This window comes from Suillus fuscotomentosus (genome assembly GCF_016647785.1).
Source record: "Suillus fuscotomentosus strain FC203 chromosome Unknown F5891scaffold_16, whole genome shotgun sequence".
NCBI classification, from domain to species: Eukaryota; Fungi; Basidiomycota; class Agaricomycetes; order Boletales; family Suillaceae; genus Suillus; species Suillus fuscotomentosus.
In genome coordinates, this window is record NW_024539528.1 from 133,212 (window position 1) to 161,210 (window position 27,999).

The 27,999-nt window shown below is 49.9% G+C and overlaps 9 protein-coding genes across 9 annotated transcripts; 3 read left to right on the forward strand and 6 right to left on the reverse strand.

Moving 5' to 3' along the window:
• Window position 1: 1 nt before the first annotated feature.
• F5891DRAFT_1186181 (uncharacterized protein) lies at window positions 2-905 on the forward strand (the record flags this gene model as incomplete). The annotated part of the gene is made up of 3 exons (XM_041366662.1): window positions 2-138; window positions 199-412; window positions 474-905. The coding sequence occupies 3 exons, from the start codon at window positions 2-4 to the stop codon at window positions 903-905; spliced, it is 783 nt and encodes a 260-aa protein (XP_041228119.1).
• Window positions 906-1,138: 233 nt separating this feature from the next.
• Window positions 1,139-3,900, reverse strand: F5891DRAFT_1127539 (uncharacterized protein; the record flags this gene model as incomplete). Its single annotated transcript, XM_041364190.1, has 5 exons — window positions 1,139-2,651; window positions 2,708-2,765; window positions 2,833-3,499; window positions 3,559-3,723; window positions 3,796-3,900. The coding sequence occupies 5 exons, from the start codon at window positions 3,898-3,900 to the stop codon at window positions 1,139-1,141; spliced, it is 2,508 nt and encodes an 835-aa protein (XP_041228120.1).
• A 2,478-nt stretch (window positions 3,901-6,378) lies between these two features.
• F5891DRAFT_1127540 (copper amine oxidase) lies at window positions 6,379-9,207 on the forward strand (the record flags this gene model as incomplete). The annotated part of the gene is made up of 13 exons (XM_041364191.1): window positions 6,379-6,483; window positions 6,536-6,724; window positions 6,793-6,812; window positions 6,866-7,032; window positions 7,081-7,217; window positions 7,274-7,453; window positions 7,485-7,605; window positions 7,661-7,815; window positions 7,900-7,941; window positions 7,997-8,174; window positions 8,233-8,892; window positions 8,960-8,996; window positions 9,048-9,207. The coding sequence occupies 13 exons, from the start codon at window positions 6,379-6,381 to the stop codon at window positions 9,205-9,207; spliced, it is 2,151 nt and encodes a 716-aa protein (XP_041228121.1).
• A 151-nt stretch (window positions 9,208-9,358) lies between these two features.
• On the reverse strand, window positions 9,359-10,275 carry F5891DRAFT_142300 (uncharacterized protein). Its single transcript, XM_041370639.1, has 4 exons — window positions 10,145-10,275; window positions 9,918-10,091; window positions 9,485-9,862; window positions 9,359-9,436 (listed from the first exon to the last, which is right to left on the reverse strand). The coding sequence occupies exons 1-3, from the start codon at window positions 10,189-10,191 to the stop codon at window positions 9,562-9,564; spliced, it is 522 nt and encodes a 173-aa protein (XP_041228122.1). The 5' UTR covers window positions 10,192-10,275; the 3' UTR covers window positions 9,359-9,436; window positions 9,485-9,561.
• Window positions 10,276-10,892: 617 nt separating this feature from the next.
• Window positions 10,893-11,350, reverse strand: F5891DRAFT_978463 (uncharacterized protein; the record flags this gene model as incomplete). Its single annotated transcript, XM_041376795.1, has 3 exons — window positions 10,893-10,936; window positions 10,998-11,204; window positions 11,260-11,350. The coding sequence occupies 3 exons, from the start codon at window positions 11,348-11,350 to the stop codon at window positions 10,893-10,895; spliced, it is 342 nt and encodes a 113-aa protein (XP_041228123.1).
• Window positions 11,351-12,834: 1,484 nt separating this feature from the next.
• Window positions 12,835-18,156, reverse strand: F5891DRAFT_142468 (dynein associated protein-domain-containing protein). The gene is made up of 17 exons (XM_041370640.1): window positions 17,857-18,156; window positions 17,262-17,801; window positions 16,832-17,210; window positions 16,686-16,779; window positions 16,535-16,626; window positions 16,298-16,434; window positions 15,951-16,180; window positions 15,681-15,876; window positions 15,169-15,342; window positions 14,909-15,108; window positions 14,649-14,818; window positions 14,498-14,597; window positions 14,331-14,451; window positions 14,048-14,276; window positions 13,631-13,993; window positions 13,499-13,575; window positions 12,835-13,446 (listed from the first exon to the last, which is right to left on the reverse strand). Exons 1-17 carry the CDS (start codon window positions 18,094-18,096, stop codon window positions 13,006-13,008), a joined length of 3,783 nt encoding a protein of 1,260 aa, XP_041228124.1. The 5' UTR covers window positions 18,097-18,156; the 3' UTR covers window positions 12,835-13,005.
• A 262-nt stretch (window positions 18,157-18,418) lies between these two features.
• Window positions 18,419-23,366, forward strand: F5891DRAFT_1186187 (raptor N-terminal caspase like domain-containing protein; the record flags this gene model as incomplete). Its single annotated transcript, XM_041366663.1, has 9 exons — window positions 18,419-21,790; window positions 21,860-21,968; window positions 22,016-22,139; window positions 22,191-22,315; window positions 22,364-22,581; window positions 22,632-22,849; window positions 22,898-23,020; window positions 23,070-23,278; window positions 23,338-23,366. 9 exons carry the CDS (start codon window positions 18,419-18,421, stop codon window positions 23,364-23,366), a joined length of 4,527 nt encoding a protein of 1,508 aa, XP_041228125.1.
• Window positions 23,367-23,868: 502 nt separating this feature from the next.
• F5891DRAFT_978466 (uncharacterized protein) lies at window positions 23,869-24,477 on the reverse strand (the record flags this gene model as incomplete). Its single annotated transcript, XM_041376796.1, has 2 exons — window positions 23,869-24,032; window positions 24,087-24,477. 2 exons carry the CDS (start codon window positions 24,475-24,477, stop codon window positions 23,869-23,871), a joined length of 555 nt encoding a protein of 184 aa, XP_041228126.1.
• A 967-nt stretch (window positions 24,478-25,444) lies between these two features.
• On the reverse strand, window positions 25,445-27,829 carry F5891DRAFT_1276902 (uncharacterized protein; the record flags this gene model as incomplete). The annotated part of the gene is made up of 6 exons (XM_041370248.1): window positions 25,445-26,059; window positions 26,107-26,249; window positions 26,299-27,007; window positions 27,063-27,088; window positions 27,147-27,216; window positions 27,263-27,829. 6 exons carry the CDS (start codon window positions 27,827-27,829, stop codon window positions 25,445-25,447), a joined length of 2,130 nt encoding a protein of 709 aa, XP_041228127.1.
• Between the last annotated feature and the right edge of the window lie 170 nt (window positions 27,830-27,999).

The window sequence follows — 27,999 nt, forward strand, 5'->3', positions numbered from 1 at the left end:
CATGCTTCACCCCTTCATTACCCTGCCCCTTATTGTGCTATTCATTTGCGAGGAAGTCATCGCCAACACGGAAATTATCAACTTCCTTGCCGCTGAGGAAAGCAATGTCGACTTCTCGTCTACCACGGTTGACAGCTGGTAAGTTCGAACACGATGCTTGGAGCAGCTCCTGGTGTCTTGACGCAGTCCTGCGTGCAGGCCAGTTTTGAATTACAAAAATAATCAGGGGTATTGGAACGTAGATCCCCCTCTGCTCGACACGCCTTTGCAGCAGGTATGCGAGTCAGAGACAGGCATTGATCCGGCGAACCCCTTCTCATGCCTTCATGAGCTCTGGGTAGCGCTAGATCTCGATGATGAAAACTGGATGTCCTATTCAAAGTTTACGCTACGTCTATCCTGGCCTGCTTCCGTGCGTCGCACGCTTTTTCATTCCAATCCCAATCCCAATTCACAGAGCGTCGCTATTACAGTCCCCCGCGGATTTTTTGCTTGAAATCCACAGTCCTCAGGCGATCTTGACCCGTTTGTCTAGACTACCGCAACAGTCAGCGATAGACGATGCTTCCATCACTACGCCGCATTTATCGCGCACGGGTTTATCCACTACTCGCCTCAAGTACGCCAGGATACGAGTCGTTGATACTGGCATACGCACACCCACACGCACACCTGATCTCCCTGTTTCGGCTGCTCGACCGATATCATTCATTCTCGTTCTCGAACAACTCTATCTTGGCGTTATACCGGCTTCTCTCGTTCCTGCTGCGTGTTTCCTTATCCCCGTTCTGGCCTGTGCGGCTCTAGCCACACCGTGGATACTTGGTTATCTCGATCATTTCATAAAGGAGGCTAGACAGGAATTGCGCGATTTTAGCACAGTTGAGGAAAAGAAGGAACACTGAGATGTGTTAGTCGTGCGGTATACATGCATTTTTCTCGATGCTGTGGCGTTTCATCTCGACCGTGGGCGATCCAGCACTCGTGATACAAACACTGTCATTTTACGCGCGTCAAAGAGAATCCATTTCATACTAATAGATCGAGTTAGCATCTCGGTAGACTACGGCGTGTGCCTGACCAAGAAATACACCGTCTCTCCATCAAAACCAAGACTCCGCCACAGGTGTGATTGATATCAAGCAACGCTCTCCAATTCAACAAGATGAACGGCTGCAAACCACGCAAGGATGATTTCCACTCGTGGGCCGTGCAGCGGTATGTTGAAATTTAACGGCTTCTTTTTGTTCCCAGCTTTGATTTTTTCCGCTGCTGCCTTCTCAGCACGTTCCTTTTGCCTTGCAGCTACAGGAACAAGCAAAATTCTGGCACAATCCAATGCCTCTAGAAGATCCTCACGACTCCCACTGAATGTACTAGAAGGGGTATTTCGTCCGTTGGTGGGCAATGAGGAACCCGACGGGATTTGACATGTGTTTGAAAAAGATGTGAAAGCAGAATAGAATTCTGCGTCTGCAGAAGACGTAGACATAGTATCGGTCGAAGACATCGGCGGTGAAGGGGGCGGTGGAGGCTCAATTACAAGCCGGTTTGTCGCCTTCTTACCCTGTATGTATGAATGAGGTTGTACACCGGGCATCCACCCACTAGCAAGGCGTTCGAGGACCTCGATAAACTCGGCTTGAGCCATCGAACGTGGAGGTAAAAACACAGGGTATCCCTCCAGCCCGTCTACAACAACTGCAGTCCGCGAGAAAGTGGCAAGGAGAGTGGGTAACTCGGCGAGCATAAGTTGGCAAATAAGGATACTGAAGTGGGACTCCACGAGTAAGGGATGATAGGTGGTGAACATTGGCGGGAGAATGGAGTCGACATGTGCGAGACCAGTGGCGGTTGACATATGAATATTTGGGCGCACCAGCTCAGTTAAAAGGAAGGCAACCTCCACCCTTTTGGCCAGATCTGCTTGCATTGGCGCAGGACCTTCTAGAGTGTCAAAATGAGAGAGGAAGCGTTCATGATCACGCAAGCTCTTCTTCAGGAGGGAGTGAATATTTTCACGAAACCCGTCGTTTGCCAGAACTTGCCGGTACGCCTGGGCTTTGGGGCCATCACTGCGTCCCAGCGGTCCGTCAGGATTCCCCATCTCGACTCCCCCGTAGCGGCCATTAGAGAGGTAGCAAAGGCGCATCTCAGCTCCATCAAGGGATGAATTGACCTTGCTGACCCCCTCGAGCCGCAATACGGCAGATTCAATGAGGTACACGGCATGCTGCAAATACGCTGCCCCCCTCAAAAATAATAACTGTGGTTCGATAGGGTCTGGTGCGTCTGGCAAAACCGAAGGATGTAAGAGTAATGGCTCCCCATTGATTCCTTGGATATTAGTCCCATTCGCAGCGGCACTGGTACCACTAGGGGGCGCCTGTCCGTGAATTTTATTGGAGCTCTTTTTCTTTTTAGTAGCTTTCCCTCGAAGCTCGCGGGAAGAAATTAAATCTTGATGTGCGGTACGCGCTTTTCTCGCCGCACGGGACTCTCGTAGCGCATGAGTAAAGTCTTTTGTCGCCAAAGAATACTCGTCGCGGAAACAGTGGACTATTCCACGCGTCCGATGATATTCCAGGCGCTGAGGATAGGCTACAATCAATTCATCAAGCACTTGCGTTGATGTGGAGTCCGCAAGTTGCCTATTAGAACTGAATTTAAAAAGTCAGGCAAAGAATTATATACGCGTTGCACGAACCGGGAGGGGATTTTTTCATGGAAGAAATGAACATATCGTGCATCAGCGTCGTTAGGATCTGCGTGTGAGTCGCATCATTAGCGCTGCGCCCCAATGAAAAAATTGATGGGGCCTCCTGAACATACCATACTTGAGAACTTTCTCAGCGATATCATCAAATACGCTTCCTCCTTGCATCACCATGACGCTGCTGGCAATTTCATCCGCCTTATAAGCGGCTGCAAGCTTCTGAACAGCAAGGGCTCTAAGCCTATGTATGCGCATTGCGCTCATAGCGACATTCCTGCCACCGCCGATGTTATTGGAGCCGTCAAAGCCCAGCCCTTGAGCCGTAGCCCAGGAATTATTGATTGGTGTACGTATAGAGCCAGCAGCAACAGCCGAGAGACCAGAGGATGCGCGTACAGAAAGTTCAGAAGCCTCATCAATGAGCCTCCGAATCGCTGCAACGTTCCGAAAAACGCCAGGGTCAATGGGTGGCGGAGTAGCTTTACCCGGAGCAGGCAGGGGAAACGCAACTGTCTGTGAGGTCGGAATATACGGCGTTGGTAGTGTGGTCAAAGTGTTGCCTGGTGATTCCGGAGGAGTATTATCCTTGAGTGAATATAATATGCGGTCGCGGTCACGGTCGCGAAGACGTGGCGTCGGTCGTGACTGGATGTTTCCGAGTGAAGTCTGGGACGAATAAGCAAGAGCAGGAAGCTGCGTTTCCGACGAAGACAGAGTGGCAGGGTCAAGATTGAGGACAAGCAACGATTCCAGCAATTCCAATGGAAGTTGCAGCCACGGGCCCTGGTATAATACGCGAAGGATCAGTTCCGCAGCCTCAATGAGATAGACAGCACAGTTACGTGGTAAGAGCTGATATATTTCCAATGCTTGTTTCTACTAATACAAAGCACGGAAGCACGCTCGAAGTCAGGTGAAGGGGATGCCCGTGATTTTGCCGGAGGATCAATAGCTTCACGAGTCTTTGGCTTCTTTGATTTTTTCTTCTTCTTTTTCTTTTGGCCCGCCTCCGAAGGTAAAAGGTCGCATGAGGATGAAAGTCCAGTGGAGGAATTAGTAGTAGCCGAGGACGTTATGACCTGGGTAGTGAACTCTATGGACTCGACTTGCACGCCATGTAACGGTGTGGTATCGTCCTGGGAAATGAAATCCATTTCCGACGACAAAGGGTCCTGCTTCGACATCGTCTGCGACGGTCAGGATGAACTTGGAAACTAGATGGAACAAGTAGCCTGTCGCTAGTCAGCTCTCTTTTCACCAACTTAATCAAGAATTAGGGATACTTTCTTTGGAAAACATTTCTCACGGTCTTGATCGACTACGTTCACTGGTACTTGCGATTTGCTCATTGAATACAAGCTTAAACGCTTGCGCTTATTCCTTGCATGATGCACTCAACAGTGGGCCAAGATAGATACATAGAAACGGCTCTGACATCAAGCAGCTTCAAAATCACATCATCTCAGACAGATCTCACATGCAGTTCGCATATTCGACATGTAAACAATCCTTCGAAAGGTTAAGTTGGCGTGTAGGAATGATTGTCGACTTTGTTCAACAAACAATCCCACTTCCTTCTGTCCCCTGCCACAAGGAACGTGCATCAACGATCCCGCAGAATCTCGTCAATAGATCCATGGGGGTGTGAAGGCACGACCCTCGATCAGGCATTTTTTCCACCTATGACTATCTGGTATTATCGTTGATATCGGGCGTCCCTCTTCATTCTTGGTCCTTAGTAAGGCTGCGAGTTTGACGGGGAATGGAATGGAATGATAAGGGCAGGATGAGACACGGAGAAACTTCGGTGGACTTGGGTAACTAAATGGAGTATTGGAGTATGCGAAAAGTGTTAAATACTGAGGATGGATTGACTGGTTCTACGAAAGTTAGCTGGAGTTCTTATAAACAGGGACAGGTATGAAAGCGTGGGTGGCGTGAAGGATGGGCAAAACAGAAAGAAGGATCGAGTTAGATATAAGTGGATTTGTGAAAGGACACCGAAACGAGAAGTGGTGCATACGATTGACATCATTCAAGTTGTTGAAATGATGAGTCCGTCCAACCGACTCCAACGGTCAGGGTGAATGCAAAGCCTTCCTTGCATTCTTGCATATCAACAGAGACGTCGCCAGCCGCCGCTCGCGTCGGCTGGCAGTGCTCTCGTAGGGGACTACGTACGTATATAGAGCGCCACGTGTACTTGTGTATCTCCCTCTTGAAGTTAAGTCACTTTTTGAAACGTACTAGGCTCAGGGAGTCATCGGGTAGGATAGGCGTCGCCAGTCAAGTAATGACATAACAAGCGAGGATCGCTAAACTGATGAGCGCCAAAAGATTGTGAATGGTCTGTTAAGCCTTTGTGGACATGGAGCAGTCCTAAGGCCTTGAGCAGCCTTTGGTTTAAGGCTGTTCCAGAGAGTACTGGATCAAGAGTAGCGCACGCGTAAATGGGATCCTAATTTGGTATATTACGTCATGGTCGATATACGTTGAACACGCCAAGTCGCGTAAACATTCTGGCTTTATTTTGTGTGCCGAGCACGCGGCTCCAACTGACCGACCGGAAGCTTTGAAGGTCCCCGCTTGTTATCGAAGAGATAGAAGGCATTATCCACTTCCGCTATACACGGAAGATTGTTGCTCATAACAGGTTTCAAGATAACAAAAAGTCACGTTCTCGAGCGCGGGTTTTCCTGGTAACTCTTACTGGATTCGCCCCTGCCAGTGTTTCTTGCTCAGCATCGCCATCTAACTGATTCGCCCTGCCTCCTCGTCGTAATCGTAGTTTTCCTTTCCGGAGTCCCGGCTACACATCTACCCAGCTGATTATGACACGGAGCGCCTTCCTCGAGGGGCGTTGATCAACCGGGTCCTGTAAAAATGTCGAACGTAAAGATGGGGAATTGAGCGGCTTCCGCATACTACGGCACTCACATGACATCAGTCTTTGAGGCCCATCAGAATTCAGCATTATGCCCCTGAGGCCTCGAGGGCCTGAGGCATGTTAGAACAAAGCCTTGCCTTGTGGTCCTCTGTGTTGGCGAGGTTTTGGTGATGACCATCTTGCGCCAGATGCTTTGGTTATTATAACCGTGTAGGCATCAATTCTGTGGCGTCTCACGCCCGAACCTCGTCTCGCATGTGATTCAGTCGAGCTCACGGATTGGGAAACCGGGATACCAACATATGTCTTCCTAGGTCCATGTCCGAGTTCTTCTTCAGGATATCCACTATCTTAGCACCGCTCACGAGACCTACTTGATGGCTCTTATCCGAGGCAACCAGTTCTTCAGCAGTGTTATTCTTTGAACCTGGTAATCATGTTTGCTTTGTAAATGATCATGGATGAAGCAGCAACGCTTGGGTGGTAGGATGAGTTGAATGGTAACCGGTTTCAATCCGGTTTAGTGTGGTGCGCCTTCTCTGAACCCACACTCTCGCCACTAGTTCGCCTTATCAAAATGTTCTCAGTCATATCTTATCTAAGACACGTTTCGGTATCCTCCTTGCAGGTTGCATCGTGCCCATTTACTCTCGTATTTATGATAAGCACTTATAACCTAATAATTACAGTTTTTTTTATTACTGACCTATAAGAAGGGCACACTTCGACCCCCAGTAGCCTATCAGCCTCAATACTTCCGTGTTCTCTCCTCAATATGGCTCCTTCAGCCTCTCCTGCAACCGCTACGACGGTATACACACCCGTGACAATAAAATCAACCAAGTTTAAACACCCCCTAGACCCCTTGACCCCAGATGAGGTACTGATTGATTGGCTTTCTGCCTTCAACGTGTCCTCATTCCCTCTTCTAGATCAATGCAGTGTCTTTGGCGATCCGGCTTTACACTACCGCAAATACACCAATCAAGGCCGTCCGCTTCATCACTTGCACTCTTGTCCCACCTCCGAAGAGGGCCGTCCTTGCGGCACTAGGAATCCCTTTGACACCGGGCGCCCAGCCCGAAGCGCCCACTCCGATCGTCAGGAAAGCCGAAAGTGATGTACGTAATAAAAATGCATTTAACATTCTACTCCTTTTTTTCTAACCGCCCACGGGCCTACCACTTAGTTCTTGGACGTCGTCAACGGGTTCGTTATTTTGTACAATAATCGTGATCACACGACAACTCATCCTAATATAGGGGTACTTTCAACGCTATCCTGTCTCTTGATGATGGCACGTGGAACGTCGATACCTGCGGGTTAGTCGCAGAGGGCTCAGAACCTCAAATCTCTCCAGAGGAGCTTGCTTTCTGCGAGCATGTTGTGCGCAGAGACGCCACAGTTCAAGCCCTTGCGAGAGAAGTCGGTAAGTGCTGACTCGGTGTGACCCGGCATCCTGCTCACTGTCTCGTAGGAGTGGAACCCCACCAAATCTATGCTGACGGCTGGGCCATCGGTTATGATGACCGCTTCCCGAAACATACTCGCTTGCAACAAGCTTTCGTCTTCGCTCGTTATTCTGAGCATGAGAACCTTTATGCCCACCCATTGGTTGGTTTTTTTTAATTCATTTGCTGGGTTTGTCGACTTAATATATGTGACTACAGGATTTCGTTGTAGTCATCGACTCCCTCGCAGAGAAGGTTATCCAGATTGACTTCCCGCCAACCTACAAAAGGACCGAGGATGGTTCTGTAGAAGTTGGGTGTCTCGAGTACAGAGCCGTGCCCATTGTCCGAAGACTCTTTCACCGAGTCAAAACGAGAGCGCATTCCACCCCCTGTCCGGTCTTTCGATTTCCTCCCGGATCTCCTCCAGGCGGACCCGACTCACAAGCCTCGTGATGATATCAAGCCTCTTCACGTTCTCCAGCCCGAGGGCGTGTCATTCAAGATGGATGGCAATGTGCTCGAGTGGCAAAAGTGGAAGATGCACATCGGTTCGTCATTTGTCATACTCAGCCTTGTTGTTTATCTGAGATGACATTCATGCAGGATTCAGCCATCGTGAGGGTATCGCACTTTCGACCATTACCTACAACGACGACGGTGAAATTCGTCCTGTTATGTATCGTCTGTCGCTTGCAGAGATGGTTGTTCCGTATGGTGCACCAGAATTCCCTCATCCTCGCAAATTCGCCTTTCGACAGGTGAGTAGTATCCCGAACATCTGTTGATGGGCGTCTCAAAGTTATTCTAGTGGTGAATATGGCATGGGGACGATGGCAAACGAGCTTTCCTTGGGCTGTGACTGCCTTGGACAGATTCACTACCTCGTACGTATCCATAACTGTCATTTCATGCGATAGTGTCTCACCGATTCTCCTCCAGCCCGGCGCGTATGTCACGCATTCCGGGACTCCGTTTATAATCAAGAATGCGATTTGTATTCACGAAGAAGATGCTGGTGTTCTTTGGAAGCACACTGACTATCGTCCCGGTGGCCGCCACCAGACAGTTCGCAGCAGGCGTCTTGTTGTCAGCATGGTCTGCACCCTTGCAAACTACGGTATGTTGACTGGGACACAAATCTGGCTTGTGGTGGCTGAGGTTTCCATTGCAATCAGAGTACATCTGGAACTATCATTTCTATCAAGACGGTAACATTGAAATTGAGATCCGTCTTACCGGAATTCTGCAGGTGTATGTCGCTGCTCAAGACGAACCCAACCCTTACGGTACGACTATCGCTCCGAGTATCAACGCACACAACCACCAGCACCTGTTCTCCGTTCGGGTCGACCCGATGGTCGATGGCCTCTACAACTCGGTCGTCGAGTCCGACATCGTCCCTCTCAGCGCCCCCACTGGCTCGAAAGAGAACTTCGCAGGCAACGGTTTCGTTGTGAAGGACAAGGTGCTCAAGTCTCAAGTGCAAGACGGCGCGCGCGACTTCGACTGGGCCCGTGAACGTCGTTGGCGCATCACCAACCAGGCAAGGACGCATCAGTCATCAGGCAGGGATGCAAGTTATGCTATCATGATGAAGGGAGGTGTGCTTCCACTTATGGCGCATACTGACTCCTGGGTTGCTCGTCGTGCTTCATTTGCTCACAAGACGTTATGGGTTGTAAGAGATAAGGAGGGTGCAGATGGTAGCAGGATGTGGCCAAGTGGAAAGTACGTCCCTCAGACGCGTGAGGAGCCTGAGGACTCTGTTGGCAGATGGGTCAAAGATGGAAACGGAAGCATCGAGAACGAGGATATCGTGCTCTACCTGACTGTTGGTGCGTTGTACCCTTGCTCACATTCTTTGGTCATTGGATAAACGATATCCCCCCACCTCTTTCGTAGGCACGACTCACATTCCTCGCCCTGAGGATTGGCCTGTGTGAGTACCACTCACTGCATATACGAGTCCGGCCACCTAACGCTCCCTCAGCATGCCAGTTGAGCACGTTAATTTGATGTTCAAACCTAACAATTTCTTCACGAAGAATCCGAGCATGGATGTCCCAGGAACAAATGACCCGATGAGCAAGCCAGCCTTCAATGGAGCGAATGGCGCCAACGGCTCGAACGGCGCTTGCTGCTCCCATTAATGTGATACCACTCACCCGACGTTTTCTTGGTTCTGCGTACTCGGAGGACACCAGTGTATAACATTTTTTTCACCGCTATCGACTGCCCATGCGTGTATCAGATATCTCGAGTACCTAGTATGATTTCTCGGACAAAGATCCGAGCGTTTAATGTCTCCACTGTATTACCTATGCTTACTTGGATAAATTTCCAAGCTACTTAATACGATTTACTGCTGTCATCTGTGATCTGGCGAGAATGAGGGAAATTTGAGATTCAACGAAAAGGTGGACTTGCCTTGGGATGGATATCCACATGTAAATGTTTTCGAGCGCAAAAGCGCGATCCTGGGTGCATCCTGAAATTCCTCTTCTTCAAAAACTGAGTCCCTGCATCGTCGGTCTCCTCGCGTCTTCTTCTAATTTCCACACCTGTTTCTGCTGATCCACGATTTGGACACCACTGTCCTCAGTAGACTCAGCATCGACCGCTCTCAACGTAGGCTTCACACCAAGCGAAGCGCACAACGCCTTATATCGCGATCGAATCTGGCGCTGCAGCTTCGAAATATCAATCTCTTCCATCGCACCAGAAGCCACCGCATCAGCCGAAGGATTTATCCGTGGGAACTGCGATACAAGATCAAGCAAATACTTGATATGATGCACCGCGCGTCTGCAAAAACCAGAAATCAGATATCATCAGGGCGAGCAGAAGCGAGTCAACGCACTGATCGTCCCGTCCGTGCTTTGCGTATATCGCTTGCCAGGTGGTAGCGAAACCCTCGTAGAAACCGATCTCTTCCCATATCTCGAAGCCTTTTTCGCGTCCGAGGGCTCGACCTTCGATCAGGCCGTGGATGCGTCCGTGCGCAAAGCCGTCGGTGTACCCGGCGTCGTAGAACCTGAGACTTGCTCTTTAGAGGGATCTGGCAATTACAAAAATAATGAAGCCAACGTCTGTTCCAAGTGCACGAGTGCTTCGAGATCAAATTCATCAGCCATAGCTAGAGGGATTGGCGGTGCTTGAGTTGCATAATGTTGAGTTGTTTGGCAAAGGCTTTAAAACCTAACTGATACAAACAAACTGATGGCACATCGCGCGATGATATAAAGATAAAAAAGTTGTCAGTCCATACATGCTCATATTGATTGTCCATGTACATGACGTTTACTACCTTACCCCCTCCTCGTCTACAATATATAAGTACGAAACGGTTGATCCCGCGGAACCAATTCGTGTGACTCTCCTGTCTGTGCTGCACCTGTGCCCGTGCTGAGCGCTGAGCTCCACCTGTCGTCTGGCGCCATGTGCGCTTGACGTCTATCCTCCTAACTACATACTCCTGTTCTAACTCATCCTGAATTCTCTCCTATAGAAAACTTTTGCGCTTCGACCACCATGGCCTCCGCATGCTCCTTTCAAAACACGCTGCGTTTGTTTCTCACACACTAGGTTGGGTGTTCGAATATGGTCGTCTTTTGACCAAAGTAGATTTCACGAGACATCGTAGCTACCCGGAATTTCCATCGTGTCTAACCCAATATAAATACGAATTCTGGTTTACATCAAGTACTAGTACAAGTTGGGACTGACGATGTTCTAACACCCCTTGCGAATCATTGCCTATTTTACAGCTGAAAAACAATAAGAAATGATAGTAGAAACAAAGAGCAGCAATACCAATAGCTCTCTTAGATACATGTTAGTCGTCACGCCTCTTGGCGTTGGACTGGTAGCCAGAAGCTTCTGTTGCGATAAGTGTTACACATGGGTGATCGATTAATCCACCAGGCATATAATGACTTACCTCTCTGGTGGACATGGTTAGGTTCAACATCCTCACGCCTAGAAGGCGAGTCGGGCGAGTCGGGAGAATCGGGCGAGTCAGGGAAGTCGGGGCAGTCGGGTGAATCAGGAGAGTCAGGAGAGTCAAGCGAACCAGGCGAACCAGGAGAACCAGGGTCCCTAGTGTCAAAAACAACGATGTTACAGGGAAGTCCGTGCTGAGCCAAAGCTGTATAACATATCAGTATCACTTCCACTGACTAGAGTGGCGCGCAAGTGCTCACAAGTACAATCCGCCCCCATTTCTGGTGTGGGATATGCCACAACAATAGTGGCAAAGGTGACGAGCATCGTGAAAATAAGTGAGGGCTGCATGGTTGGAAGCAAGAGTAAGGGCTATTCGAAAGCTTTCTTGGCTTACTGTTTTTATACTTTATCTCGCAACGTTCTTTCGAACTACCTGAGGAGAACAGGAGGTCAACTTCGATCAACACATGAGCGCTCAACTACACGCGGACATATCATAAGACCGAGAGGATACCCGGGGTTATGATAATCAGGACTCTTCGTTTACAAGGCGTCATAATATGATCCGAGCCTGTCCTTGCTGGTGCGAACTTCAAATCCCTTCTCTTCAGGTTGCTGTATCGATTGCTTATGCGAGGCCGTCATGAGATAACTCAACCCAGTCGGATCGCATGCAGGCGGAATGGCAAGTAGACTGTAGCAAGCCCATCTGGTACCTACAAATAAGTACAATTACGCCTTATCATGGCTGGCCCAAAATGCTATTCGTTCTGAGGAGTGACGTTATAAGGGAAGTCATGGCGTAATTTGGGCTCTCTCACTGAACAATTCGCTTCTAGGTCTGAAACTAAACGAGGCCCTATCGTATCTCGTTAGCAAAGAGCCAATGGCGGTGGAGAGTAGCAGCCGCCCATGGCTAGAGCAGACGTAAGTCGCGAATGTTTGGTGCAGAAGTAGGGAACTTACCGTCCCGACTCGCACCTCTCGCAAACGTCATCTCTGGAAGGTGGAGCCTTGCCAATGGGTAAGAAATTCGGAGTGTGATCGTCAGTGCTCGTCTAAATCGATTCAACAATGTATAATTACAACGGATAGTTAAACTGTAAGATAAAAGAGCTCAAGGTGGAACGTACGTAGTCAAGCCCCTGCTAGTATTTACGCCATCCAGTGCTCACCCGCATTATTCTGCAAGATCACATAATGATAGCTGAAACACAGTCGGACATTGATGGGAGAAAGCCAGAGAAGTGATTGAATTCGAGGAACCCCGGACAGAGCCTCAGTGTTATTAAGCGTAAACTTCGTTTGAAGCGTTAATGCGGCATTTGTGCGGGCCGCCTTTCTTTCGAAAACCAAGAAATGTGCAGCCGTGGCATGCTGCGGATATAGTAGGGTCGAAACACGGGATTCAGAACATCCGTACTGCCGATATGAAGACAGACTAGTACCAGTGTTGATCATGATATATCAGAAGCCCAAGTTTTGCTCGTCGCCATCATCAAGAGTCTAGGGGGGCGGGGGGCTCGTAATACATAGTGGTATACAACCTGATATTAGTGCCGTGGATGCGTCCGTGCGCAAAGCCGTCGGTGTACCTGGCGTCGTAGAACCTGAGACTTGCTCTTCAGAGGGATCTGTCAATTACAAAAATAATGAAGCCAACGTCTGTTCCAAGTGCACGAGTGCTTCGAGATCAAATTCATCAGCCATAGCTAGAGGGATTGGCGGTGCTTGAGTTGCATATGAGTTGTTTGGCAAAGGCTTTAAAACCTAACTGATACAAACAAACTGATGGCACGGTGACACTGCACTGAGCTTCCTAAGGCTACAACTGAACATCGCGCGATGATATAAAGATAAAAAGTTATCAGTCCATATGCTCATATTGATTGTCCATGTACATGACGTTTACTACCTTATCCCCTCCTCGTAATACATAGGGGTATACAACCTGATATTAGTAGAGTAACATAAAAAATGAAGCAAGGTATTAATGAAACCCCTCATAACGCATTTGCACGATCCAATAGGCCTCTGACGCGCCTGCTAAGTCTCTCGGCCTCTATTTTCCGATCAAGGACTTGCTGAGCAGGACTATCCTTCCTCCGCATCCACATCTTCCCACCTTTACAATCACTTTCTGCTCTCTTTGCATGAAGAGCGGATAGGTCAACAACACGAGGCGATGAGGAGAATTTGATAACGTCCCGGTAGAGAACCTTGGTTTCTGTGGCGAGCGAGCGAATGGTAGGAGGAGCGGATGGAAGTTCCGTATCGGATTCGTCTGTGTCGGATTGTCCTGAGGGGTCCAGTGGAGGTGTACGTACACGACCGATAGGTTCTGGGAGATGTGGTAGTGCTTGTATTTCCTTGAGCAGGTCCTGGCCCTTGAGATACGAGTTTTCTGTGCGCAAGAAGCGGACGGTGCCACGAAGAGCCTCGATCTATGTGAGAGTCAGAACAACAATGATAAGATGGCTCTAGACCTGCACGGACCTGCTCCAGAAGGTGTGATGTCTCCACATTACCCTCCATGGGGACATTCTCTGAATCGACAGGTTGTGTGCCAGCAGCTGGATACGGCAAGTTATCGGACTGTGCAATTGACCCCAATACAAAGAAACATACCTTGTCGCTCTGAACCCGCAACCAACGCCTTCAGTTTCGCATTGTCTTGCTCGAACGTATCCAGGTCTGCCTGCAGTTGCTCCATTGCCTCTTCGTATGCACGTTCCTGCTTGCGCGCTTTCGAGAGCTCAATCTCAAGATCCCCGATGGTATCCGCTTGCTTCTTGACCGCTTCCATGCGCCGTTCCATGTGCTCGATCTTCACCCCTGACTCCTGTATCACTTGGTCTTTCGTCTTGAGACTCCGTACAAGTCCTTGTATTTCTTCCTGCAGCTGTGCAGCTTTCTGCTCGGCTTCAGCATTGATGGCCATGCTGGCTCTGATCTCCTCAATTCGTAGCACCCATGGTGGTGTGCCGGAGACTTGGTCATCGTTAGCATGATATTTGACGAATATCAGAGTTTAAAGAAGCCTACTCTTGAACACGTTCTCAGGTTCCATTGCCAAAGGGAGTAACTTGTTGCACTCCGCTGATAACTGGGCAATAGCTTCACCAACCGCCTCGAAGCACGAGGTCCCAGGTTTCATGTCCTTGGCGACAGTGGACATTGCAGTCTGCCTGGCGTACGACAACACCGTTGCAAGCTGAAACGGAGCCTTGGCACTACGGGCGTCGCTAAGGTGTGGAATTACTTGTTGGGCGAGCTACAAATGTACAAATAAGCAGTCTTCCTCAGAAAGGGGAGCGAAAACACTAACGGAGATACCAAAGTTGACTAGCTCGGGAACTGCGTTGCTGAGAGTCTTGAGTTGCTGAACGAGATGTGACTTGAGTGCTGAAGACTCCTGGATAACATCATCGAGGCGCTTTGTAAGTTTCCTGCCAACCGCTCAGCACATGTCCGCAACGCAACAATCGATCTTACCTAGACAGCACCTTGGCGCTCTTGCACTTTTCCAAGAGTTTCTGCAAGGGCTCGATGAGCTCTTCCTCGGGATCGTAGCCACCCATGTCGAGGACGATATCTGTGGAGTAGTTTGTGTAAGCGATATCGTGGCAGAGGCAGTGTCACGTACCCTCGTCATTGAGAATGACAGCAACGGACGTCTTCGTGAGCCCGATCGAGGCGGCAAATACATCGAGATCATGGTCAAACGAAAGTGCATACCCGAGTTCGCGCTCGCCTAGATCCTGTTCGAACCCATCGAAATAAGTCTCTGCCAGATGATCGAATTGTGCTAGCATCCTATGTCAGAAGTAAGCGTTGTCTGATTCGTTGACATGAAAAGGCAGGGAAACGGAAGTCGCGAGGTATCAAAATGAAGACTAAACGCACTTGAGCACGTCACTGACGAATTCCATCTCCCTAAACTCATCCCGTCGGAGAAGATCGATGTGTAGATCGATGCGTTTCTCCATGGGGGCAATCTCAGGGTATATTCGCCCGATATTGAGGAACGATGTAGGGTCACACCGCCTGAGGATACTAGCGAAACGTTTGCAGAGCGTGGAAAAGGACGCGGCACGGCCGCGCATCTGTTATTAGTAAATAAATGTTACAAGTGCCGCTGTTGAAAGTCAGAAAACACAACGCACTTCACATATTCCAACAAGCGTTTCCGAGACGACACCATTGAGCGAGTCTGGTAGACCATGAGCCAGTCCCACAATAGTGTTGATGAGGTCGGTTTTGTACCCCAGGCGTGCGAAGAAGAGATAACAACTTGTAGCGTCGCTGTCGGACTCGACGTATTGTTGAGGTAGGTAAGGCTAGAAAGTGAGAAGATAAGGTGCAAGTCGAGGAGGGATTAGAGCAAGTGAAGAAACACAAGAAGATTAAGGGAGTGATGAGAAAATAACGGACAGGACAAGAAGAATGAAGAAAATATGGGGTCGAAAGGAGACAGACGAATGAAGTCATAAAGCGGAAGCGCGGTAAGGCACGACTTCATACTTGCATTGCCCTGCACACAGCTTCTGCTTGACGAGAAATAAACGCAACTAATGAAAGAAACGGGGGAGAGGGTGAAAATGAACAGGAAAGTCGGAAAGCAAAGATAATGAACAGAGGAGGGTAATGTTCCCAAACAACAAAAAATGAAGCCCACCTGCACAATTCCCAACAATTCTCCCCTCTCCCTCGCCTCGAGCTTCTTGATCTCTAGCTCTACTGCCCTTGCCTGGTTTTTAGCAGCCGAGGATTGGAGTTTCAAATTCAGCGACATCATCGTTGCCGTCTGGTGCGCAGCCGTAGCAGACTCGTGCTGCGCTGTTTGCGTCGCTGAACGCATGGAGTCGAGTTCGCTGGTAAGTGAATCAGCATGACTCCCGCGAAGACAAACAACTGAAGAAGCAAGCGAAAATAATAGGAAACCCACCCTTGCATATCTGCAACAACTTCCCTAAACCTCGCGATCGTCACATCTGCGTCTGACACTATATCTTCAAGTAACCCAACTCTGACCTTCTCTTCTCTCAGGTCCTTCTCGCGATCTAAAATTTCGTCTCGAAGCTCACGCTCAACTTGAATGTGGTTCTCTTCGAGTTCGTCTGTGAGTTCCTTGAGGGCCTCTAGGTCTTCAATCGTGACGCGCTGTTCTTCGATTTTCTGGGGAGGAGGATAAGCAGGTGTAAACGAGGCAGAGAATGGGTGACATTGTGTGATGGAGGATAGATATATGTTAAAAACAACGTTCCTGAAGGGAAAGGCAGAGATCTTACACACCTCTGAAAGCGATAAATTTCGTTCTGTAAGCTGCACGAGCAGATCTTCTGCTCCTAGTGCATCATCAAGTTGTTGTTGTAGCGATGATATCTGCGTTTCCGCATTGGAAAGCTTAATTAGTGTTTGTTCGTATTGGCCTATTGGTGACGTCAGTTTAAATTAAGTTCGAGGGAAGGAAAAAGAAAAGGGAGGCAGAGAATGGTGACGATCAAGATGACAGGTACTAAAGGGACATGCCTTGTAGGTCATCAATACTCGTGATGTCTTTCTCCATCTCTGCTATGCGGCGGCGCTGTTCTTGTTCTGTCTCCTGCGACATGTCGCGAAGGCTATTTCAGCGCACAAATCATGAAGAATTCGATGTAAAAACATAACAAATATAACACACCGTATAAGCGCCTCCTTCAATCGCTCGTTCTGTTTCTCAAGCTGGATATATGCGAGTGATGTCTTAGCGTTTGAATCACCATCTCTGCCCGAGGCTACAAGAAATAATCCGTCAGCCAACCCTCAAACCCAACACATTATACTAACCACCATCTTCCTTCATGACATCCAGCTCCACTTCAACGCGAGCAAGCCTTTCCTTCACCTCCTCCAACTCCTGTTCTGCTAATTCGGCCTTCTCCTCTGCAACCTCCTTATCCAACATCGCCATTTCCAGCTGCTCTTGTGAATCTGCACCCCTTGTCTCGCCCAAACTCGCAAGTTGCTCTGCATCTGCTAATGCACGCTTCGTTGCAATCAGTTCAGATTGGAGGGATTGTAGTTTAGCTTGAAGTTTGGGGCGCAGGGCAACGAAAGACTCGGCGTCTGCGAGGCGAGTTTCAAGCTCACGAATGTGTCGAGCATCATCAGCGCGTTTAGCTTCGAGTACGCGTATTTTCGCATGCACGGCAGAATCTTCAGTACGCTAGAATTTGATTGAAGTGAGTAAATATGAAGTATATGCACGTGGACTTACGGTTATGGGTGATGTAGGTTCATGCGAGGGGACACGAGAGATGGAAGGTGACGATATCAGTTTCGTACCGTTTAGAGATGGAGAGTCGATTGGTGCGGGGGGGTGCAGAAACGTGCGCGCGACAGGCGAAGGTGGAGGTGGAGGCTCCACGGCCGCATTCTTTGGTGGCAGTGATAATGGGGAGGACGTCCTCTGCACCTGGACGAGAGCCTCCTGTGAAGAGGACGGCCCGACCTTAGGGGTCTGCAAGGCGGGGCTCAGAGGAGTGGAGGATTCTGCGGATGGTTGACGGGGAAATGATTTACGATGTTGAAGAGTTAAAGATGGAATGCGCTTCGCGGGCGACGAGGTAGCCGTGAGACGGGAATTGCGTGGGGTAGCTACGGCAGAGGCGGAAGAGGCTGAAGGCGTGGCCTTCACGGGACTGGACGACCGGGAAGAAGACCCTGATGCGCCATTTGAACGCAGTGATGCTGCACGCGAAACGCCAGTGCTAGGGGTACGTTGATGACCCATGACTGTTCGAGCGACCTGCGTTTTCTATGAATACAGGCCAGGTCAGGGTGGCTCTGGTAAAACAACTATACGGACTCACAGGAGGCTGTGGTTCAGGCTCGGCATTAATTACCTTGACCTGGCTTGGACGAACGAATACGCCATGGTTTGGCTTGCAAGAAAAGTAGGTGAGACCTTGGAGGCTTCCATCATTCTTGCCCTTGGGCTCATTAAGCTCAATACCAATCCATTTGCCCGACGAGAAAGACGTGGCGCCAGAAAACCGCACTATTCCACGCCCCGCCGAAACTTCGACGAGCGCACCCACTGGCGGGTCCATCTAAAATATGAAAGACAAAGCGAATGAAAGTGACGGTAAAGATTATTGTGCCAGTCTACTAAAACGCGTCTTGCCAAAGTAGCCGAAATGGTCCATGTCACGTGGCGAGTAGGTTACGAATTCAAAAGTCCATGGACCAAGTCCACGAACCCACCGAAGGTGATCGGACAAGATCAATCACTGTACTATTACCACACTACCGACTTCTACTGTCATGCAAAACGGTCGGAATGTTCAAGGTTTGCTTTAATTATCATTCTTATTTACATTACATGATGCAATTATAGACCTCCTGGGGTTCAGAGAGCGACAGAACTCAGACATGGGCTCGGATGTCCTCACAGAGCGCGCTTGGGGTTCTACCTCCACTTCCGATCCATCGTCGACGCGCACTACAAACGGTGCTCATGGATTGCGAACAGCATCAGATGCAACATTGCCCGACCCAACTCCGATTATTCCATATTGGTCTGCAAAGCGTCATCTCACATGTGGTAATCCTGCCCCTCGTTCATCTTCAGCACGTCTCTTTCCATGGCGGGGAAGTGCACCCGGAAAGCTCAAGACCGCAAATGCAGCTCTCGTCCTCTGTCTGAACATTGACGTAGACCCCCCAGATATAATCAAGACTAATCCCTGTGCAGCGCTCGAATGCTGGGTCAATCCTCACTCCCTCCCATCTCACAAGGCTCTCGAAGCCATCGGCTCTAACCTCCAGCATCAGTTTGAGGGTCTGAGTCTCAAGATCCCTTACAAACCGATCCTTGATCCCTCCTATGAGGACCTCCGCCGTTTCTGCCTCACTCTCCGTAAACAGGCCAAAGACGAAACAGTTTGTTTTTACTACAACGGTCACGGCGTTCCGAAGCCCACCCCCAGCGGAGAGCTTTGGTGTTTTAACCGGAACTACACACAATACATTCCCGTCTCGCTTATGGAGGTCCAGACTTGGCTCGGTAGCCCAGGCGTATATATTTGGGATTGCAGTGCTGCCGGGCACTTGCTCTCCAACTTCATCACCTTCGCTGAACGTCGGGATCAGGATGCGTTCACCACACGTGGGGGCTACGCAGACGGCATGCAGCCGTACATGAACTCCCTTCAACTCGCCGCGTGTGCTACCCATGAGCAACTTCCGACATGTCCGGAGTTGCCAGCAGACGTTTTCACGTCATGCCTAACTTCCCCCATCGACATCGCGCTGCGATACTTCATCATGACCCATCATCTACCAAATAACATCACCCCCGACATGGTCATGCAGCTACCAGGAGATCTCAAGGACCGTCGGACACCTCTTGGCGAGCTCAACTGGATTTTCACCGCTATAACAGACACCATTGCGTGGACCACGTTCCCTCGGGACGTGTTCACGCGGCTGTACCGCTCCGACCTCCTCATCGCAAGTCTCTTCCGAAATTTCTTACTCGCAGAGCGCATCATGAAGAACTACCACTGCACCCCACACACACACCCTCCACTTCCAGCAACAAACACTCACCAACTCTGGGCCGCATGGGATTTAGCTCTGGACACATGTCTACGCCAACTGCCTGAACTTCTCGCGAAGAGTCCAGGCGCGCCCAATAGTCCCCCAAGTCCCATTATCGGCACAGGCGCGCGCTCGGGACACAGTGGTCAGCGCGGATCATCGGGTGCTCCGAACATGGAGAAACCTTACCAATATATCCCGAGCCGCTTCTTTACCGATCAGCTCACTGCGTTCGAGGTGTGGATTTCACGCGGTGGTTCTGCACTAACAAAGCGTGGTCCTCTGTCACTACCTCTCCAGAACGGCGGGGATCGCTGTGACACGCCTGACGTTGTAAATGGAACCACTGCCCCTGATGCTGATCTTGTCCCACGTAAACCCCCCGATCAGCTCCCCATCGTCCTGCAAGTGCTGCTCTCGCAGCCCCATAGACTTCGGGCCCTGATTCTTCTTTCGCAATTTGTAGACCTCGGACCCTGGGCCGTCAACCTTGTGCTCACCATTGGAATCTTCCCATATATATCTAAGCTCCTGCAAGCCGCAGGCCAGGATCTGCGTCCGGTGTTGATCTTCATATGGGCACGCATCCTTGCAGTAGATCCCAGTGTTCAAGTCGACCTATACAACACCGGGGGATTCAAGTACTTTGCGAATGTGCTGGCGACGCAGGAAGACAACGAGCTGCCTAACAGCAGTGAACACAAGGCTATGTGCGCATTCATTCTCAGTGCCGTTGCAAGAGACTTCTATAACGGCCAGATGGCATGCTGGCGCGAAAGGGTGTTCGACGCTTGCTCCGAGCGCCTGGAGGAGGGCGACTTTCTGCTGAGACAGTGGAGTGCGCTATGTATTGCGCAAATATGGGACTCCAATGATGAAGTCAAAGTGTATGGTGTCGATAGCGGGATTCAAGACAAGCTCATTCTCATGCTGTCTGACGACTCGCCTGAAGTCAGAAGCGCAGTCCTATACGCACTCTCGACTTTCATGGGTGCGGCTGGGGGCAAAGGTCAGGGTGGCGCCGGGACTGGGACTCAGTATCAGCTTGAAGAGCGCATCCACTTCAGGATGGAGGTGGCTGTTGCAACTGGAGCCACTCTTGCTGTAAGGGATGATGCAAGCCCAATGGTGCGTAAGGAGTTACTCGTGCTCATAAGCTGCCTTGTGCGCGAATGGCGCGGGCACTTCGTCGTTTGCGCGTGGATGTACTGGGAAGAAGACCGGCGATGGCGCGCAGGTGAACCACAAACCCATCATCATCATCATCATCATTATCATCATGCGGAAGAGGAGGTCACAGCTCAGGCGCTCGCTGAATGGCTGGACGGATTTGGCGATGACGAAGGCTCGAGGGAAGAAAACCGAGTGTTACTCTCGAGCTTTTTTACAATCTTTGTGGTGCTCATGGAGTTGACAATTGACCCATACCACGAGGTTGCGACACTCGCACAGACCGTGATGGACTACATTTTCGCGCTGCTCCTCGCATCACCTTTTGCAAAACTTAACCTTGTCCCCCCACTACCCGTCGATCACAAGCCCGCTGGTGCAAATGGCGTGCACTCACGTGTGAGCTCGGCACAAGGATCACCGCTGATACAACACCCGCCCTCACCGTCATTATCCCGTCCATCAAATACGCTCAGGCGCACGTCATCCTTTGCAAACACACTGCGTCATCTTGCAGGGGGTATCCCTTTCCCCAGCAGCGATGAGGCACGCGCCCCGCCAAGCCCTGTACCATCCTCGCTCTCCCGCTCTGATGTCCTTGCTGCATCCCGTCCCCCATCACCAAACTTCAACGTTGCACAGTATGCTTCGCCCTATTCACGTCCGCCAACGCCATCAAGGGATAAAGAAAGAGACTTGGCTTCGCCTCCGGTGTCACCAACTGCAGGGACTGCGACCTTCTTACCTTCGCATGTGATGGAAGCGCTTGTTGAGGAAGATATGGTGCGTTTGCGAGCACGACGTCGGCAAGGAGCACATGGGCGTCGTTCCGCAGGATCGGGGCTCGGTCACGCAGGTGGTAGTGCCGGCGGTGGCCTGAGCAGTCCATGCGAAAGTACATTCTCTATGGACTCGAATGTCAGCAATGTGCCGCTTGGCTGTGGGACCGGTAATGGACTGCGTGATGTACTACCTTTGAAAAGCTCGTTTTTTGCTTGGTGTTGCGAATACTTCACGGAGCCGCAGATGCGGGTACGTGCGATGTGACATTCGTGGGTCCTAAATGTTGATACTGATTGTGCTCTTGTCTTGTTTTTGCAGCAAACGGAGGCGGACGAACCAGGAAGCGTGCAGTACAATTACCAAGTGTGGAGGCAACAGCGAAATGAGCAAGTCATTACAGAGACGCAGAAACAGGCAATAGTTGCTGGTGCGTACTATGTCCCGACTGTGATAATTAACGCCAACGCTGCGCAGAGAGTTCAAGATGGGATCGTCCTGTGGCCAACCTGCACGTGAACAGTCATCCCTTGTGCATGGCAATGCATGCGTACGACCCCCACCTAGTTATTGCGAATGACAACGACATGATCAGGTTCGCGTGTGATTTATCTTGTGCTGTAATGACCCTATTGACGCAATCACACCGCAGTGTGTGGGATTGGACACAACGCAAGCGCTTGAATCACTTTTGCAATGGTAATCCTAAAGGCACGAGCATCACGTCGCTGCAAATAATTAACCAGGATGTGGGCGGGATTATCATGACTGGTGCAGGTTCGTACTTGACTTCTTCGTAATCTCAAATACTTATAAGTTGTGTAGCTGACGGCATCGTGCGTCTATACCGGAATTATGATCCCACAGTGAACCAAGGTCCACTCCAGATGGTCAGCTCGTTCCGTGCACTGCATGAGTTGATCCGGGTGCGTAGGGGTAGTGGCCTCGTGCTAGATTGGAAACAATCGGGTGGCACGCTGCTGGTTGGGGGCGACTCTCGTATCATCCGTGTATGGGATGCCCACACGGAGACTCAAGTCCTGGTAAGAGGGCAATACTTCGTAGTGAGGACTAATTACTCATGACTTCAAAGGATCTAGAAACTAATTGCGAGAGTCCTGTGACGTCTATCACATCTGATCAGGGCTCGTCGTCCACATTCATTGTTGGCTTTGCCGATGGCCTGGTCAAAGTTTTCGATCGTCGACTAGAGGAAGAGGACGCTATTGTTAGATCGTATCATGACCATCACTCATGGGTACAGAATGTCAAATACCACCCGCGCATCAGCGGTCAGTTCTTGTCTGGAAGGTGAGCTGAAGCTGTGTAGTGTGTGTACTGAGACTCACATAAATGCAGCCTCGCTGGCGAAGTCCGTCTGTGGGATTTGAGAGGCTCTGATACAGCGATTCAGGCTTGGGACTTACACCATACGGGCTTGTCTGCGTTCGATGTACATTCACAGACGGGCGTGTTTGCCACGTAAGTGCGATTCTGTTTTAGGAAGAATGGTTGGCTGACTAGGTTGCAGAACATCTGCTCTTACTCCTGCCAACTTTAGGCACCAGCGGCTTATGGTACACTCTATATCAGATTCATTGTTACTCTCCACGCTTAGCCTACCAACGGGCCTCAACGCGCATCCCTCTCGACCACCGACGCCTTATATCCCTAGGCATACGTCTTTCGCGTTCCACCCAATGGAGATGTTGTACGCTATTGGGCAGCCTGATGGTTCTGGTGTGTTGCACGTGTTACTTAACATGAGTCAAACCGCTAATCACTCCTTGAATATCTAGTTAAGATCACTGGATGCAAACTCACCTAGAGAATGTACATTCATGAATACCCGCACATCACCATCATCAAATTATATGGTGGCCGTGTCCATTTTCCTCATTTTCACTGCTTTCTGTAAGCCCGCTGGACTTGCGAACGCTTTTTCTTTTTGCAACGTCCTTATATCTCAGCTCAACTAACTCATAATCAGATCTTTCTGTAAACTATTACGCCCTGATGTATCCCCAAATGATCGAAGCAAATTAGTCTGTCCGATAGCGAGTTGAAACTGTCTTGTAAAGCCCAACCCTTCTGGCTCTACATGTTCCTGCAAGTGCATAAAATACCTATAATTGATCCTACAAGTCCAGATACACCGCCCACAGTTCAGTAAGAGTAGGTAAAATTATAACGAGGACCAAGACGATACGATGAGCTCGAAGATGTAACGTGAATTCGTAATGTTAATTAATTGATAAGAGAACTAAGTCGTAACGGGTGTGGTATGATGTGGTATGATACTTATCAAACATCAATCGCAATGGCATGATCTAAAGCATCAAAGTAGTAGCCTGAGCGTACGACAGGCCCTTCCAAGCGGGCGATTCGGGGGTAAGAGAGATGAATTCCCAAGGTTCATTAATCCCAATGTCGTGTCCAAAGTCGTCAAGAGCAATGACCGAACGAACAGGGGGGAGGATCTCAAAGTCAACATCTACGCATAAGTTCGAGTGAGCATTTTCATAAACGAGATCTTGCAGTACCCTACCTTGCGCCTTGGATAGTTTCTTGGTCCTGAACGTCACGAAATCCGCAAGCGCCATCTTAGAGAAACCGGATTCGTTTCTCGGCGTTGGTGCGACATTAATGGGGCGACCGGATCCAGTGAGGGTACGAGGGTCAGGCTCATCGCCATCCCAGAACTCCATGCTGGCCTTCCTGGCAGCCCGGTTTAAGTGCCCCTCCTTGAGCGCTGGTGCTCGTACCCTCGCCGCCGCTCTCTCTTTGCGCTCTTTCATCAGCGCGTGCTCCTGCCGCTCCTTCGTCTGGTGCCTAGCGTGCTCGTATGCACGCTGATCCTTCGCATCAAGTTCAATGAGACTATCTTCCACCGTCTCACGCGAATGCTGGAGGGACTTCTCGAAGGATATGGTAGACATGGATGGTTGAAGTTCTCAAAGGACAGAGTACTGTGTCTCACTTATATAGATGACATCCCGCAGCGGTGACGGCGGCGGCGGAAGCATTGCCTTTGAGGGTCACAGCACCACGGCCAAGTACTGGTTTGAAGTGGATGATAAATAGCTAGGATTGGCTCACAGCTTTACCAAGCTAAGGCTACTGTGGCCCATAGGGCCACCCAAGACAACGAAACTCCGATCGTAGACGTCATACGTGACCACGTGACTCCGTGTGTTTGAGTCTTGCCTTCATCGGAGTGCCGGAGATGGATGCCCTGAGCACTACTGGGAAGTAGTATTCTTATCCTCAATCACCACTGTAACCGCAATCGACAGTAAACACGATCGTCTTCGAAATGATCCTGTAGCTCCACTTCCTAAGTCATTCTGCCGGACAATGACTACGTAAAACACCTTGTTAAGGCCTACAGTGGAACTAGTAGTCCAGGAAGCGGCAGCGGTACCGAAATTGCAAACTCCCAAAGTATGCAGCTGACTCGGTTCTCGAGTGTTTAATATCTTACCTTACATAGTACTTAGAGGTCGCAACTCACCACCATATTTACCTTGACGACAACATGACCGATGCGAACAAACCTCCGACTCGAGAGATTGTCCACGTCCATGTCACTCACCCAGACCGCGACAATCTTTTCCGCACCGCAGCAACTCCCAGTGATTTGATCAAAAAGAATGTGAAGACTTTCGGCGTACAGTGTGCGCAATGTCAAAAAACATTGGAGAAACTTTGGAAATGTTCAAAGGTGCTGGTGGCTGATACATCTAAATCTATCACAGGCGCTTATCACATGTTTTCGTAGTGCAAGGGCGTCTGGTATTGCTCAAAAGAGGTATGATCTGCGGCTTGGAAAAAACAAGGTGGCAGCTACATGGTCAAAACTACGAGACGCCAAGCTGGTTCTTTCTGATACAAACAATAAAAAAATCAACCATGTCGAGGCTTCCTCTTTGGCGAAGGCGATGTTTCTTCTCTCGGTCTGGGCCTCTTCGGCTTCAAAAGGTCGGGGAGCGGACAAAGTTCTATACCAGTAGCACGCTGTTGCGCACCATCGAGATATTCTGCAGCTTGTCTGTGGATATCATTCAGAAGAGTGTCGTCAAGCGCTAGCAGGGGATATTTTGCCTCCGCCTTTCGATAACCATGTTGGAGAGCACCTGCGAAATGAGGAATACAACCGCCAACATCACGGCATGTCTCTGAAAGGACATCATCACAGACGGTTTGAAGATCGCCAATAATGGAGAAGAACTCCTGGCGTAATGGGCTGCCGACCGTACCAGGGAATGCCAGCTGGAATTTTTCCCACTGAGCATCAAGGGAATGGTTGGCGTCTGTCGTGTTCGTGTCCGTGTGATAAAAGAAGATCCAGGTAAAAGCCCACCATACGGATTCGATGTCGTGCAGGAAATTCATGCGAAATGGAGGGCGGGACGGGAGGCTTGTATCAGGTTTTCTACCAACTGGTCGGACGTAAGAAGTTGGTGGGCGGAAAAGGTATTTCTGTCTTTCTACTTCCACCGCCATGAAATGGATTGTTCCCTGGTGACGAGTTAACAGCGAAAGAGATCATCTTCAAAAACTCTTACCGTTCGAACATCGTGAGAAGTTTGTGAATCTATCTTCTTTGCGTACTCGAAGTCACCCAATTTCCCGATACCCCCGACCCAAATTACGTTCCCGACGCTGAAATCGCGATGAATCCAGCCTGCTTTGTGCATATAATACAGGGCTAAGGCTGAATGAGCGACTGAGGAAATGAGTGACAGTGATTTGCTCACCCTTAAGTCCGTCAGACAAGCAAGTCAGGTTGTCGGCCAAAGAGGTGACATCCTTGACAGCGACTCCAACATCATTGAAGACAGTGCGAGTATGAACTCTGCGTGGGATGCCGGTGTCATTTCGCGCAATACCGCCCAATTGTGTGGGAAGAAAGGCGGACAGTCGACCAGAGTCGGGTATATTGCCTGCGCTAGGTAAATGTGGTCTTGCAGAGAGGATGGGCTGGAGATCGATGGACACCCACTTCCAGCTACGATTATGCTCTTCTCCAACCAGCGGGTCCAGCGTCACGTCTGGGGTATCGTCGATCATGACATCCTTCCAGAGTCGGATTCCAACAAAGTACCTCTTGGCATCCGCCAACTCCTCCGCTTGCAGCTTCTCCGCACAGGAAGCCAGGATGCTTTCTAGGATCTCGCCCTCTGATTGACGTTCAACTTCTCTCCATGAATCTTTAATGGCAACCTTCTTCCCCCCGGCGTCCGTGGCTTCGTACACACGAGTTCCACGCCCAACCATAGAGTCTGCGCCATAGGTTGCAAGTTCACGCGTCGTGGTGAACACTTCGTCCCCGATAGTGAATTTATATTGGATTTTCTTCCCGTCACGGATCCGCTCGACAGTGGGGTCCCATCCGAGCTCATTTATAGTAGAAGACGCAGACGCAGATCCAAGAGCGTAAAAGAGAGAGATAACACCATCGATGTTCTAGATGTACCATGCCTGTTAGTACCCTGACACACAGTGCGATACGTTTGCATACCTGAAAAAAGTCGATAGGTTCTGTAACTGCGAGGCACGCACGGTTACTGAGCCAGTCTTAATTGCGTGTCCTCGATTGTGATACCGAATGCAAACCGCCTACAGGGATCCTCCTGCATGATACTGTGAAGGCTCCAGATTATATTCTGTTCATCCTAGAGGCTTTATGAGCGGACGCCGACAAGATCTGCAAGAACTTACGTCTCGGAGAGACTCGGTATCCTGTTCCTTCTTGAACTCGAATGGTACGGCAATGTCGAACCAATGCATCTTGGCCTCAGATTGTTTATCGCTAAGTACAAGGTATCCATCAGGCCTGGAAGTATTGTTGCGCTGCGAGAGGGGTGTTCCGTTTGGGTTCGCTAGGAAGGATACTCTGCGATTCGGGACTTCTGCCAAAATTTCGGAGATGATGCGACCGAGGGGCTTAAACACATTCTCTTCGGACCCTTTCGATTTGGCAGGTGGGGTAAAGTCCGTCCATCGCAGGCCACTCTCGTCGTCGGTGAGAATCTTGCTCTCTTTGTTGGTCAAGTTGTTGCGTATTCGCGGCAGATCCTGCTGAGAGGGCATGGCACCGACACATTTCACTAGGCAATCGAACGGAACCTGCAGATACCTTCCCAAATCAGCGAGAACAGCAATGCAACCTAGTTTCAGATCCCCCGTGCGGTAATCCGCTTGTGACGTATGACGAGCGAATACAGCTGTATCTGGCGGCAGCATTTGTGACTTCTGTGATTGTGGTGTATGAGGAGGGGTGACCATCGTGATTCGATGAGGCAAGTAAGGTCAATTTGGCCTTGGGGAAATGAAACTACACAAGAACAAGACTCACTGGAAACGAGAAAATAGTCCTACCCTATTCCGAGATAGATAATTGAGTCTCATCGCCAGCCGATTAAATGAATACAAGTACAATCACCAAGAGTCTAGGC